At 38.5% G+C, this 15,172-nt stretch overlaps 1 protein-coding gene across 4 annotated transcripts in view; it reads left to right on the forward strand.

The window, feature by feature from the left end:
* The window catches only part of STRN (striatin), a 75,292-nt gene that overhangs the window by 50,980 nt on the left and 9,140 nt on the right, over positions 1-15,172 (forward strand). For 3 of the 4 annotated variants that reach the window (XM_087775341.1, XM_087775344.1, XM_087775343.1), the window contains 8 exons: positions 226-362; positions 4,871-5,046; positions 6,066-6,113; positions 6,774-6,895; positions 7,734-7,901; positions 11,103-11,243; positions 13,576-13,683; positions 15,012-15,098. In XM_087775341.1, coding sequence (XP_087631467.1) covers positions 226-362; positions 4,871-5,046; positions 6,066-6,113; positions 6,774-6,895; positions 7,734-7,901; positions 11,103-11,243; positions 13,576-13,683; positions 15,012-15,098 — 987 coding nt within the window. The remainder of the gene's footprint in view (positions 1-225; positions 363-4,870; positions 5,047-6,065; positions 6,114-6,773; positions 6,896-7,733; positions 7,902-11,102; positions 11,244-13,575; positions 13,684-15,011; positions 15,099-15,172) is intronic. The other variant, XM_087775342.1, reaches the window with a different exon arrangement.

A 15,172-nucleotide genomic window follows, 5' to 3' on the forward strand; every position in this document is an offset into this window, starting at 1 on the left:
GCGCACCTGAAGTGTAAGTACTATGTTCAGAGGATACTGTTTATTGTTAAGTATGGCGATTATCTTTAGAATGGCTATTTTTTTTATGCATCCTTTTATGTCTTTTTGCCCTCAGCTTCTTGAGAGATGTTTAGTATTTGGAAGTGGAAAATATGCTTTTTATTAATCATCATTGTATAAAGCCATGTTTCAGGATTTTTTTTGTTTTTTTCTTTTTTCTTGCAGTGGAAGCTTTAACATTCCCTCCTTCTTCAGGGAAATCTTTTATTATGGGAACAGATGAAGCCCTTGAAAATGAGCTGGGTCTTGGAGAACTGGCAGGCCTTACAGTAGCCAATGAGGCAGATTCACTGACTTACGATGTAAGTGATTATTAATGGTAACTCAAGGTCCTACTGTCTACTCACTGAAGGCAGATGCAGGTTACATGTGTGTAGACTCAGCAGAAAACATTTTCCTGTTAAAATTATGCTGCCAAAGGATGTCACAAATTTTTACTTGACATACCTGTTCTTCCCATACACAGCAGCCTTGAAGCTCTCTGCAAGCCCCTCTCCTTCTCTCATTTGCCCGCAATTTCATTCAAATAATTGAAAGTTGAAAGTAAATGTAATTAGTGACAGTGATACCCTTGTAACCCCGGTGACGCTGAGCAAAATTAGGAATAGCATAGTCAGCAGATTGAGGGAAGTTAATGTCATGGGGCTAGTGAGGCCATACTTGTATGCAGTTCTGGGCCCCTCCACTTCAAGAGGGTTGTGGAGAAATTGGAGAGTGTCCAGTAGCATGTGCCTGATGAGGAGATGTTGAGGGAACTAGTCTTGTTCAGTTGTTGGGAGGCTAAGGGATGCTCGAATAGAAGCCTACAGGTATTAGAAGAATGCTTACAAGGATGACAGAGCCAAGCTTCTTCATAGTGCCAGGCGTTAAAACAAGAGGGAACAGTAGCAAATTATGGCTTGGGAGGTTCAGGTTGGACATTAGGGGAAAAAGTGTTATGTAGGAGGTGGTACTGAAGTAAGTTACCCAGAGAAACTGTGGAATCCCTCTCCTGGGAGATGTTCAAGACTTGGCTGGGGGAGAGCTGTGGCTTACTTTACCTGGTGTGGGCAATAGCTTCATTTCAAATGGAAAGCTGGACCAGAGACCTTTTAGGAGGCTCTTGTGGTCAGTACTGCTGTGGCTATGTGTGTAGCCTATGGCTTCTTTTTCTTTCACTTTTTTTGAAAAACCTTTCTTAAAATTGCTTCTTTGCAGTCATATGCAATTTTTGTCTGTTTCTGATTTCTTGGAAAACAATACTTCAGGTATTACTTTAATCATCTGCTCTTTTGTGATCTGTCAACTTCAAGTTAATCTTGCTATTGCCTTGTCCAGCTCTGTCAAGGCTGAGGGATTTCAGAGATGATTTTTTTAGTATTGCATGTTGGGGAGGGATCATACCCTTCAGTAAATCTGACTCTTAAGTAATCACCATCTGGGATTTTACTACACAAATCAAATCTGAGACTTCAGAAATAACCTGCAGGTCCTTACTTTGAAGTTCTACCCTTGTATGTATTGTAAAGCAATAAATTCATAGTTAATAAAAGTTTACACACATTTTAAGATTGACACTGCAGAGATGTGCTCTACTATATAGCAAGTTTCTGAGCATGTGATGTATTGTGAATCATCAGGATTGCAATGATATAAAACATCTCTGCTAAAATTCAGTATTTTAGCATTATCTCCTAATTTGGGGTCAGCTCTTAATTTTTTTGCTAATCTTCCCTAACTGTCTCCAAAAAGGGGTAAAATGGTGTGCAAATTTAATTTCTTTTACAACTACACCTAAAACTTCAATGACTTTTTAAATTCAGGGGGCGAAACAAACCTAAACCATCTGTACAAGAGCTTACTGCTTTTACTGCTTAACTTAATTGTTCATGTGTCCATATAAACGATAGTGTTTGTCCATGTCTCCATATCCTGAACTAACAGCTTTCATTATGGAATCTAGCATTTCTTTATCCACCCCTATCCTTTTCTGTGTGGCTGAGAATATTAACTTCTGTTTGTTCATTTGTTAAATGCCTTTATGAAGTCCTGTGACCAGGAATTCATAGTCACGCTTACCTCACCTCTTATCTTTTCTAGTGCTGACAATTTAAAAAAAAATTGCTTACAAAGCTCCTTGCTCTTGTCACTGTGCTCTTTATTGAAGCAAAATGAAAGGCTAGTTTTTCCATTTCAAATTTCACTGGAAGTTTAGCTTACAAATAATATAATCTGTTTTTATTTTGGACTACTTCATACCTTCTTCTAGCTGCCAAATGTCAATCAGGTAGGATTAGTGGGAACTTTGTATGTTTCTTTTAAGTGTCAATTTTGAATCATATGGAGAATGAAGTTGAAAGATTTCATGTGAATTGATCTTTAAATGTATTTGCTCTCAAGAGTTGCAGATGCTTTCCTATTTTCAGTCCCTTTCTTCCCACTGACACCTTTGCTGGATTCTTTTCTTCTAAGACATTGCAGCATTAGCCTACCTCATTTCATTGTTCAAGGTTTTTACATGTTGCTTGGCTGTCTGTAAATTAAAGAATGGTTTTCACTTGGTAATGGAGTTTATGAATTTATTACTTGAAAATTTTCTCTTGGTGAGTAGGTTTGCAGAATATCTAACAAGATGAAATTTCCCAGATTGCTAGCCAATACTCTTTTATCTTTTCTTTTTGCTTCCTTTACACATTGTTGTGTTAACAAATGTTCGCTTTGGTTGGTTCTGTTTTTTTTTCCCTGATCCGCGTGGATCAAGAAACTTCATAAAATTAGAATAGACTGAGTACTGTACATAAGAGTATCTGAACTACAAAATCATTACATTTAGTATTGTGTACTGACTTGGAGGTTTTGAACTTTGCAGTAGGCTCTTGCTTGATTTCCTGCAACTTTGAACAAGAGAAGTGTCCATAATTATTACTGGCAAATCCAGATCAGGTGCTAATTTTGAGGTTGAACATCCTCCCCCCACACACACCCCCAGCTGCTTTTCAAGTCTCATGCTACCTCACTGTTGTGTTTTATTGGGGCGAGAGAAAAGGAGGCTGGTTGCAGTGTTAGCAACCCATCCTCTTGCAGCTTGTGAGAAACTGGTGGGTGAAGCCGAGTGATGGTGGTGTGCAGCCAGGCAGGTGGGCCACCAGGGCTAGGATCTGTTTCCACCTCTGCCGCTGGTCTGCTGGCTGGGACTGCCCTCTTATCTACTTCCCAATTTATAAGCTAATCATCTTGGACTCCTTTGGAAGAACATCTTTGAATGAACGAGAAGCAAATGAAGAATATTATCCTGCCAGAACTGGCATGCACTGTTAGGCCATCTGAGGTGTCTGTGTGGCTTTCGCAGATGTGACACAGGACCTGTGCTGCTGGTATGGCAGCTGGAGGGCAGGCAGGGTTCCCTCCGTCCCCTAATCGGCATTAGATGCCTGTGTTGAGGCAACCAAATTCCTCTCCAGATATCTGTGAATACTCTGTATGTCTTATACCCTTTTTGCTGAGACTTTCTTGGCCAATCTCCAGAAAATCAGCCAGAGCTGCTAACTTTGCAGTCCTGCCCCATCCTTGCGCCAGCTCCAGCGTTTGTCTGTTCCCTCGTTGAGCCAACTCAGCTCAGTAAACTGGCAAAGAAACTGAGCTGTCTCTCTCAGCAGATAGCACATAATTACTAAGAAATATGATGAGACTGAACCTGCTGTTTGTTACAACTCCTTTCTCATTGTTTAAAATCTATAGAAACTCTTAATTGAAGCATATTTTTATTACTAAATCCAGAAGTAACAAAACTTAAGAAAAAGTGCTTTTGTTCTTAAACTTACCCCTCTCTCCCTCCCACATTCCAGAATAAAATGTAGGTTCTTGAAGTAGCTCAAAACAGTGTTCTCTTCTTTGCAGTTAATGAGACTAAATTATTTGTGTTTATTTGTAGCTTTCAGCATAATGAGATCATCAATATTTGAGTTACAATTGTTCGTTTTCCTGGTTTTCCGTAACCACCATCAGCAGTGGTTATGGGACGGTAAATTTAACTATGGCAGTGTTGACTGACAGTGATAAAAGTCTGTTCAGCATTTTATGTCAACATTTGTTCAGAAGAGCAATGTTGAAGTAAATTATTTTTTTAAGGGCTTTCTTTTTGGATCTGCTAAAAATGCATTTATTGCCAAATAGTTGTGTCTGTATATATGATAGCTTATTGCTTGCCAGTTATATTCTTAGTGTGTAGCCAAGTCCTTTTTGCCTTTTTTTTTTTTTTTTTTTTTTTTTTTTTTTCTGGCAAGCTTTACTTGTCTTGCATTGTTACAGAGCTTGTGTTACCTTAGGTGAGTAAGTTAGATTGTGTTCCGTTCTGTGCTGCTAGACACTTCTCTGTTTCTCTTAAATCTTTATGTCAGAGATGCCATGTCAGTGGTACTTCGGACATTCAGGGACCACAGCTTGGTTGAGTCAGGCCCACTGTTAATGAATGAGCCAGTAGATATAGATCACCTTTCAAATACCGAACTGAGTTCGCAGCAGTGTCAGTCAGAAAGGTACTTTTCAGCTTTTAAATTGCGTACGTTAACAGACATGGAATATTTCAGATTTGCACAGAATATATTCCTGTGGATGCGACATTAGTTGTTGCCTTTGTGGAGTACATCTACCCTCGTTCTCATTTTGAGTTGTCTGATCAGTGTTAAATGGACTGTTGCTCAAGAGCAGGTTGTTACAAAAAGTGGATGAGGTATTTTGACATCTTCTGAAAATGCCAAACTAAATTTCTGATTTCTTCCTTTCCTTGTGCCTTCCAGATTAATTACAAGTTTGGCATTTTTTTTTTTATTAGATAGCAAACAATAAGGATGCATTGAGAAAGACTTGGAACCCCAAATTCACATTAAGAAGTCACTTTGATGGAATAAGAGGTCTCGCTTTTCATCCGGTTGAACCAGTCTTAATAACAGCTTCAGAGGACCATACATTAAAAATGTGGAATTTACAAAAAACAGCCCCAGCAAAAAAGTAAGATTTTTTTTTTTGCTTTGTTTAAAAAAAATTTTTCATTTATGAAGAAAAAAAAAATTGTAGATGCTGCTTCAGGAGATGACCCATGGAGTTAATGGAAATTGTTCCTTGAATTTAAGAGTAGAAAAACAAGCTCTTAGAGAAGGATGGAGACTTTAAAGAGTGCCAGAAGAAATCCATGCGTGTTTGTGAATGTGTTTTGTGAAAAAGAAAACCATTCACTTTTTTATATTTTCCTTGTAGATAACATGGCAAGTTAATTTGCTAGTGAAAATATTTGGATGTGGCCTGTTAGTGTGCTTGCATGTGTATATAAATGTATAAAAATGCATTTATATATATGTGCATATATATGTATACACATATATGCATATACATGTGTACAGCTTTAAACTCTGACAGAGGTGTCGCTGGATTCCTTTGTACACTGTCTCTTGTGTGTTGCTGGGGATTTGCAGAAATGAGAGCAAATTCTTAGCGGGGCTAATACAGTAAGGGAGTACATGATACCCTTTAGGAGGACTGGGCAAAGCATGTGGTCTTCCTGTAGTCTGTAACAAGCACCTGATCGGTAAAGTCCAATGCAGCAGTTTTTGAAGAGGTTTGTAACTGTGCTACAGCACTGGTCTAAAAACAAGGTGTCATAAACCCCTTTCGTCTGATAGGGATTGGGATCACTTAGTGATATATTCCATGTGATACTGATGGCCCTCCACGCCTTCCCCACCATTGATGTACCTACCTACTGGTTTGATTGGCATGTGAGAGTTTGTGTACTCTCTACCTTGAAGGTCTTTAAACAAAAAACCAAAACAAAACCAAACAAATCCTATCATATTTTGAAAGAATGCAAAGAATCCCTAGACATATGAAAACTCACGGTGGGAGAGGAAGTTGTGGGAGAAACACTTCAAAAGACATAGCGCTGATTTTAAGAATTTAGCAATTCTGGCACATTTTTCTAAAGCATTGTGTAGGATCATATACATGTTAACATTTTCTTGTACTTCGTTTAGGAGTGCTTCTCTTGATGTAGAGCCAATATATACCTTCAGAGCACATAAGTGAGTATTTCCTGAGAAACATCGTCATATTTTGAGAAATACATAATTTTTAAGCAGACGCAGATTTTTTTTAAAAAGTAATTTCCACCTTGTCAACTAGTGATTTTGTGTGATGCTTTTAGTTCCCATGTTATTTAAAATATCTGTGTATGTTCGTCTCCTTTCTGCATAATTGTTTGTCTGGAGCTAGGTACACCACAGTTTTAAAAAGAAAAATCTACAAATTATACAGTTCAAATTTGATTAGGTATTCTGTTCATCGTTGCAGCTCTTGCCTTTTTACCAGATATATGCAGCTGTTTGCAGTGAATTAAAATCTACTGAATTGGTTTCATGAAAGAGCCTTAGATCTTTAAAAAAGGAAAAAAAGCTGTTTATGCAAAATAACAAAGCCTATAGTTTAAAAGTGTGACACTTCTCATATTTCATGTGCATAATGATTAAATTGTCCTGATTGTAGGTACATTACCAAATATTGTGGATTTTTTTTTTTTTTTTTTTGTGGGAAGTGTTGTAGCATATGATCCGACTATGCAGAATTTTTGTTGCAGCAAGTGAATTGTGTCTAACAGGGAAATTTGAAGATTCCATTGACATTGTTTTTCACATAATGGAAATGTTAATAGTCATCATTTCTTTGGGGGGGGGGGGTTCTTCCAGTGGACCAGTGCTCTGTGTGGTGATGAGCAGTAATGGTGAACAGTGTTACAGTGGAGGAACAGATGGCCTCATCCATGGCTGGAATACAACCAACCCGAACATCGACCCCTATGACTCTTACGGTATGTTACTGTCACACACACCAGTGAAATGATACGTTTAGTGACGTTAATGTTATGTGGCTAAAATAGTATAATTTGTAGGTAACGCTTCTTTGAAAATTTAAAAGAGAAAATTGAATGTTGGCTTCGATTACTGTAAATAAATTTTTGTTTTAATATTGATGGTGGTTGATGAGAAGATAACATTTGTCATTTTCTTAAAAAAGGCCTTGATCTCATCACAATTTTGAGAAGCAGCTAGGTTGAAAAAGTACAGGACTAAACCTGATACTTGGCAAGTACAGCAAATGTGTATTTTAATGTTCTTCAACAAAACTCTGTGCAGTTGAGGTAAAAAGATGTATATTCTGAGACCAAAGCTCTTAACGTTGTATGCAAACAGCTAAAAAGGCCCAGTTTGGTAAGATCTACCAGATCTGAATGGATGTCAGCCTTGTGTCTGTGTTTTTAAAACATTTTTCACTTCTTGTAGCTTTAGATGTTGTTGGCCTCAAAGCTGGCTTTTGGAAAAAAGGGACTGATGTGCCATTAACAGCTGTTTGAAAGTAAATTTTAAAATCAAAGTGTGTTTTGCTGACTTTGATACTGTCCCTTTTGCTGAAACTTTGTTTTGTTCCATTAGTTGTAAATTGGATAACTGAATGCCACATATGCTGATGAAATTCAAGCATGTTCATACAAGAATAATTGAGACTTCTATATTGATATGACCTGATTGGTCTTGGTTTTTTTTTATGGACTAGCTTCTTAAGGTTGGTCCATAAACACAGACCAAGATAGAACTATTGACTTAATTCAAATTTTGTTTGAAATGTGGTTTGTTGTGTTTTGTTCACAGATCCTTCTGTTCTAAGAGGTGCTTTTGTAGGCCATACAGATGCAGTGTGGGGTTTGGTTTACAGTGGAGCACACCAGCGTTTGCTGTCCTGTTCAGCAGACGGCACTATACGTCTTTGGAAAGCTACAGAAATTGCTCCAGCTCTTAATATATTTAATGATAATCAAGGTACAGAAAATTGCCCTACCTTAAAGATCACAAGCATCACTGTTCAGACTGCCATAATTTTGGCTGCTGAATAGAAATTGTTCTTCTTTGTTTTGCTGGATTTTATATCTTTATGAATGTTTTTGGGAAGAGAAAATTTTGGGTCCCTTGTCCTTTGACACCAGCTGAATAGATAAATACATGAAGGGGACAGTAACCTACATCTAAAAGCCAACTGCTGCAGATGACCTGCTGATGTTACTTGAACCATGGAGTATAATGTATCAACTCCATAGTTGAGATTCAAGTTGAGTTTCCATTAGGCCATTGCTTTTGGTTTGTCCAGAATAAAAAGCCCTTTCTTCCCCAACAGAGGTTTGGAGTAGCCAGTGCTTCTGCTCAGGCCAGTGTCATTGTACCTTCTCAGATTATGTTCCTCGTGTCTCTAACACAGAGATTTCAGTTGAATTTCTGAGTTTGTGCATTAACTAAATAGCAATAACCTAGTAATCCTAAACACTGCTAGTTGAAAAAATTTAGTCCTTTGGATTTAGTTATTGAAATGTCATGCACAAATCAAAATCCTATTGTTCAGAGCCTAATTTCTTGAAGTTGCTGTTTGAGTAAGTGCTCTAGAATGAGCCTGTTAACATTGCCAAACTCTCTTTGAGCTGATGGTCCTAAAGGCAACCCATGAACAGAGGCAGTTCCTTGGCTCTTCAGAACAACTTTGAGGCAAAATAAACTGTGGCATAATCATAGAATGGTTTGGGTTGGAAGGGACCTTAACGATCATCTAGTTCCACCCCCCCCCCCCCCCCCCCCCCCGCCATTCACCTTTCACTAGACCAGGTTGCTCAAAGCCCCATCCAACCCGGCCTTGAACACTTCCAGGGATGGCACATCCACAGCTGCGCTGGGCAACCTGTTCCAGTGCCTCACCACCCTCATAGTGAAGAAATAAAGAAGGAATTCATCATCAATCTCATCTAAATCTACCCTCTTTCAGTTTTAAAGCCATTACCCCTTGTCCTGTCGCTGCATGCCCTTGTAAAAAGTCCCTCTCCAGTTTTCTTGTAGGCTCCCTTCAGGTACTGGAAGGCTGCTATAAGGTCTCCCCGCAGCCTTCTCTTCTCCAGGCTGAACAACCCCAGCTCTCCCAGCCTGTCTTCATAGGAGAGGTCCTCCAGCCCTCTGATCATCTTCGTGGCCCTCCTCTGGACCTGCTCCAACAGGTCCATGTCTTTCTTATGTTGGGGGCTCCAGAGCTGGATGCAGTACTCCAGGTGGGCTCTCAGGAGAGCGGAGTAGAGGGGGAGAATCACCTCCCTCAACCTGCTGGTCATGCTGCTTTTGATGCAGTCCAGGATACAGTTGGCTTTCTGGGCTGCAAGTGCATATTGCCAGGTCATGTTGAGCTTCTCATCAGCCAACACCCCCAAGTCCTTCTCCTTAGAGCTGCTCTCAATCCATTCTCTGCCCAGCCTGTATTTGTGCTTGGGATTGCCTTGACCCATGTGCAGGACCTTGAACTTGGCCTTGTTGAACTTCATGAGGTTTGCACGGGCCCACCTCTCCAGCCTGTCAAGGTCCTTCTGGATGTCATCCCCTCCCTCCAGCATGTCGACTGCACCACACAGCTTGGTGGTGTTGGCAAACTTGCTGAGGGTGCGCTCAATCCCGCTGTCCATGTTGCCGACAAAGATGTAAACAGCGTTGGTCCCAATACCAGCCCCTGAGGAACACCACTGAACAGACTTATTGAGTTAGGGTGTAAAGTTGGTCAGAGCTGTCATCACTTGTTAGTTAAAATAGGCTGAGCAAAATAGAAATGTTTCACGTATTTTAGTTCTGGCAGAACTAAAAGGTCTGCAGGGTTCTGTGAGAAACATAACTGGATTGCTGCCAGCTGGTCTACCTGTCTACTTTGAAAACTTCCTGGTAGTGGGGTTTTTGTTTGTTTGTTTGTTTGTTTTGGGGGGGTGTTTGTTTTTGTTTTTAATTATTAAATTAAGAGGGAAGGGGAAGTAGTCTTGCCTCACAGAGCTAATGTTTGGGTTTTTTATGTTCCAAACTGGAACAAAACCCAGTTGTGATATTCAAAGATCCTCCTTTGAAACTGAGTTTTCCTGTGGCTTATTGAGAACCTTGAACAAACTCTCTAAAACATCTAGCAGTCATCATTTAAGTCCTTTAGATAAACCATTATAGGCTTACCAGGAAGCTGCAGATAAGCAGGCATGGCAGTGGTAGAAAAGGTCACTTCAGAAACAATGCATGTTTTCTTCAGCAAACAGCAATCCTTTTTGGCTTTTTTTGAGTATCTGTAGATAAGTACCACCATTCCTGAGCAACATTCCTGAGGTCGTGTGTCCAAGAAAGATGTTTCTCCCATGAATCTTGGGTTTAGAGAGAGCTGACGATATTCCTGTGTTATTTGGATCCATGGATATTAGGTCGCTTAACATTTAGCGTCTCACTCTCTACCTCTTCTTCCTCCTCCTGGCATCAGTTGCAACCAGTGGTGTTCTTTCACGTCACGGGTGGTGAGCAGGACATTCGAGGAGAAAAATTCTAAGGGATATTTCCTGTACCCAGGCTCTGCTGATTTGACCTTCTGTCCTGCAGTGTTCAGATAGCTACAGTGTAAGGAGATCGGATGTATGCCATAATAGGCAGGATGGAAGAAGATTTGTAATATGAGTTTATAATGTATTTATGTAACTTTCCATGCTGACAGTGTCAGCATATAAAATTTGCACCTGGAAAGCTTTGGGGTTTTTTAAGCTCTGAATTTGCCCAGGTTAATAATAACGGTAATCATCTGTCATGCAAATTATTGTACCACTTCAATTTCATGTCCTTTTACTTGATGCAATGGAGGTTTGGTTGAGAATTGCCTTTACAGTTAAAGGAATGAAAAGGGGACAGGGACTTCTTACTTTCTTAATTTCAAAGTAGAGTTGTGTCCAGCTGCAGTTCTGGATACAGCATATTAAGAATGTTGTTGATACGCATAGCAGAAAAATAGAATTAAAATAGCGATTATGCAGGGCAATCTATTTAGATTGTTATAATGTAGATTTTAAAATGTAACACTTCCTTTCATAATTGGGACCCTTTTGATACTAAAGTGCTTACTGGTTGGGATTTTTGGTTGGGTTTTTTTTGTTTTCCTTACACCAACTAAATCTTATGAATGTTCTCTACATTGCTTTCTAGAAATGGGAATCCCTTCATCAGTAGATCTCGTGAGCAGTGACCCAAGCCTCATGGTAGCATCATTTAACAGTGGACACACTAGCATTTTTAACATGGAGACACGGCAACGAATTCTTACCCTGGAGTCCAGTGTAGATACTAGTATGTATCAAAAAACCCGCAAAAACCAAAGAAATTGCTTGTTTAAGATCGATACTGTTAGTCTTTTCAGTGTTTCCAAACAATTAGGCAGTGTCATAATAAATCGTAACGTGAATTATGTTACAAGATGTGTTTTGAGATGTAACAGTAAATTATCACTACTACAGCAGACCTTGTGGGTATTTCAGTAGCAGAAGAGTGCACATACTTTTGAAAGAAGGTAGAAGAAACAAGCCCACACTATCTGAATTCCTCTTCAGGGAACAGTAGCACAAGGAAAAGCACAGGTTTCTTTAATAGAACCTAGTGATCTTTGCAGCTTCAAGATTTCCATTTTCTCTTCAGTCCAAAATTGCAAGATAGAGGTAATATCAGGAAAAATCTAAAGTTGAATTTATTAAAAATTTGGGAAAGTGTGTGTGGATTCCTTTTTATTTTTCCTCAGAGGTATCCCTTTTCTAAGTTTTATGTGCTCTTTTGGCTCATTTGCAGTTGGGCTTTAATTGAAGTTTTCACTGTAGGAGAAAAGCAAAGCTCCAGTGGAAGAGCTGGAGGTCCCATATAATGCCTTGGATCATGGCAGTGGCCAATACCAGAAGTTTGAGAGGAAACTGTAAGGAGCCTGCTATCAGTAATTATTTTACCCCAGCATTAGGAAAGAGACCAGAATGAGCCGAAGCATGAGGCTTCATATTCAGGTCAAAATGGTAATGTGATAACAATATAAACGTTCAGTCTTTTTTAAAATTTTGATAATTTTTTCCCCTAAAAGTTTTATGTCAGTGAATTCTACTGTCTAATTATGTTTTTAAAAGGGAGTAAGCCCTTCTTGTTGGCTTTGCTTGTCCGTTTTAAAGTAGTTGAATGACTGTAATTTTATAAGAGGGAATGGAAAGTGCCATCTCCCTTCTTTATGTTAATCTTATGTGCAGGATTTCTTTTTTTAACCCACATCTTTGTTCCTGTCTGAAAAAAATAGTCCTAAATCAGTTAACTATTCAGTGGATGTTACCTTTCTTCTCCACCCCCGCCCCCCCCCATTTTTTTCACCTCCCCCTCGCTACTGTAATTCAGTAATACTCCTTTAAGAAAATGAGACTGCAGTATGGCAACCAGCAGTCCCTGTTTAGTATCTTTAGTTATGTAATAGTACTATAAAGCTTACATATATTAAAAAAAAAAATATATATATAATTACTTCTACAAGAACTAGGCAAGAGAAAAATGAGTCACCTGAAATGCCCTACCACCACCACTTAGGGACTCCACTGTTCAGCATAAGCCTCACTCTGCTTGGCATTTTAAAACTATAAGGATAGCTGGCTGTGATGCAGTCTCATGTGCTTTTAGTACTTTTAGGGAGGTTTATTAATATGGATGTGTTTTTCCTTAATTTACACTCATTAAATGTCCTGTGGATGCTGACACTACTGGAAGATTCATATTTTTATAGAAAGATGTAAATTGAAGTCTTTACCACCTTGGTAGCAAGTGATCCTATAGTAGTATTCTGTTTTGTTTATTTTAATAAGAATTTTGATTAGATGATGTGGGTGTTCTTTGGCAGCAGTTTACCTAAAAACAGTCAACTCCCACATGAAAGAAGATAACTGTATTTTAATGTTCTGTGGAGTGGCTATTTGTGTTTTTGTGGTAGTCCATGCCTCTTAAGACCACTCTTGCACTGGTCTGTGCATCACAGTAATGCCTGGATTTCTAATCAAAAAACTCCTATACTTTTTTTGTGTGTGTATAAATATATTTATGATATTTCAAGATTCTTGAAGGCTAGGAAAATAGCTCTCCTATGAATAGTCTAGCATCCTTTTCTTCAATAAGAATTTTAATCTATGTGTATCAAATAATAGTAGGTGGGTTTTGCTCTGTAAGGTTGAGGGCACAGGATCCTGTTTGCTTAGAAACATACTGCCTGCAATGTTAATTTTCCTGTACTGTCTGTATGTTACGAAGAAACTTTGCCTTGACCAGAGGAGGAATGTGGAGGTAGAAAAGTGCAAAAATGGTATTTTCACTCAGTTTTTGGCTTCACGTTCTTGCCTGATGCCCCCATCTAAAACCGTGGCCAAAAGTTGGACCTTATTTGTTTGTATTTACACTCATACATATGGTTTATGTATGCCTCTGTGTGTGTGTAATTTGGAAAGTATTTTAGAGTAAACCACAATACATAAGGTGCTAGTTGAGACTTTCTATTATATAAAGGTAAGAGTTATTTTGCAGATGAAATTGATTACGTATTTATTTCCTACTCACAATCTTTTAAAGAACTTAGCAATTTACATGTATTGATATGTGCGGGTTTTTTTCTTAGCAGTCAGTTCCTCCTGTCAGATAAACAGAGTCATCAGCCATCCAACTCTTCCAATTAGTATCACTGCTCATGAAGACAGACACATCAAGTTCTATGACAACAATACAGGTATGCATCTTTTCAGCAGGCCCTAGTCACGGCAGCTGTATAACATAAAACATAAACAGAATTTAATATGATTAATATTATTCACATAAATGCTGAGGGATGTTAAGAATTGTATGTCCTCTGAAACAGAAATCTTTCATCACCAGTAGAGCCCAAAGATTGCCAGCCCAGTTAAAACTTTATTGGCACAGTGATCATTCTCTGTCTATTCTTTTAAAATGCCTTATGTGTGGGGGTTATCGATATTTAACATAAAAGGAAGCTTTTTTAAAATGTTTATGTGCTTATGTTCATGTTTCTTCTGTTCTGTTGTCTGTGTTATTTTGATGTGAGGGCAGGAAGCTCTGGCACTCCTTTTGTGCTTCCAAGACCCCTGCCTGATGGCTTGGTGGTAGAGTTCCCTTGTAGGCATCGTTCTCCATTTGATCCACTGTATTTTTCCAAATCTCTCACTTCTGCAGAAACAGCTGGACAGCTTATAATACTTTTTCTAATTTGTAGTGAGAGTTGCACTGAGATCTGTAATTACAAATCTCTTAGGTTTTAAAGGACTTCTTGGTAGGAATGGTAGTGTTAATCTGGTATTCTGACGGTGAATCTTGATAATCTTCCGTTTGTGACCTCTCTTCTTCCAGGTCACACTGTCTTAAAAGTTAAATTGAGATCTTTCAGTATTCATGTTGATTTTAAGTTTGCTACTCCCAGATGTGTTTGAAATAAGAAGAGGTGAAAGGACCCAATAGAAGCTGAGGAAAAAGCTGAAAATAGCTGATTTGTTTGATGGTGTAGTTCTGTAATAAATAGTAGAGGAAACAGCCACTTATTTTTTTTCTGTTTTATTATCTTCTGCAACAAAACCCCCCACCTTTGACCCATGATTTCTTATTTTTAACATGAAATCATTACTGTAATTATAATAAGCTGTAATAGAACATTATTTCTGAGTTGACCAAAATTATCCCATATTATTATGTAGTTTATATTCATTGCTTATTAGTATACTCAGCCCCTGTCCTCCTTCCTAGTCAAGATCTTACTCCTGAACTCGCTTAATTCACTTAAGGGGCAGATATTTAAAATGCACAGTGGTTGCAGCTTTATGGTGGTTTTGCACACATAAAACAAAGGTCTAACAAAGTTGGTGATATTGGTACTGTGGCTCTCCTAAGACTGTAAACATTAAAAGAATGACTTCTTGCATAATTTTAATGAGTCAATCATGGGACAAGATCTTGTATTTATAATATGAGCTGTGGTAGGGTTTAAGCAGTGAATACAGATAACAGTGAATTGCAGAAAATAACTGAAATAAATATTTTCTTTCAAAGGAAAACTGATCCACTCCATGGTAGCTCACTTAGATGCAGTTACAAGTTTAGCGGTTGATCCCAATGGCTTGTATTTGATGTCTGGCAGTAAGTACATTCGGATTTCGTTTTCTTTTTCTTATAATGGTGGCAGACATGAGAATTATAAAGAAAACTGTTTC

Source organism: Nipponia nippon, unplaced genomic scaffold, assembly GCF_047370975.1.
Source record: "Nipponia nippon isolate SJK-2023a ecotype South Korea unplaced genomic scaffold, ASM4737097v1 scaffold_4, whole genome shotgun sequence".
Classification (NCBI taxonomy): Eukaryota; Metazoa; Chordata; class Aves; order Pelecaniformes; family Threskiornithidae; genus Nipponia; species Nipponia nippon.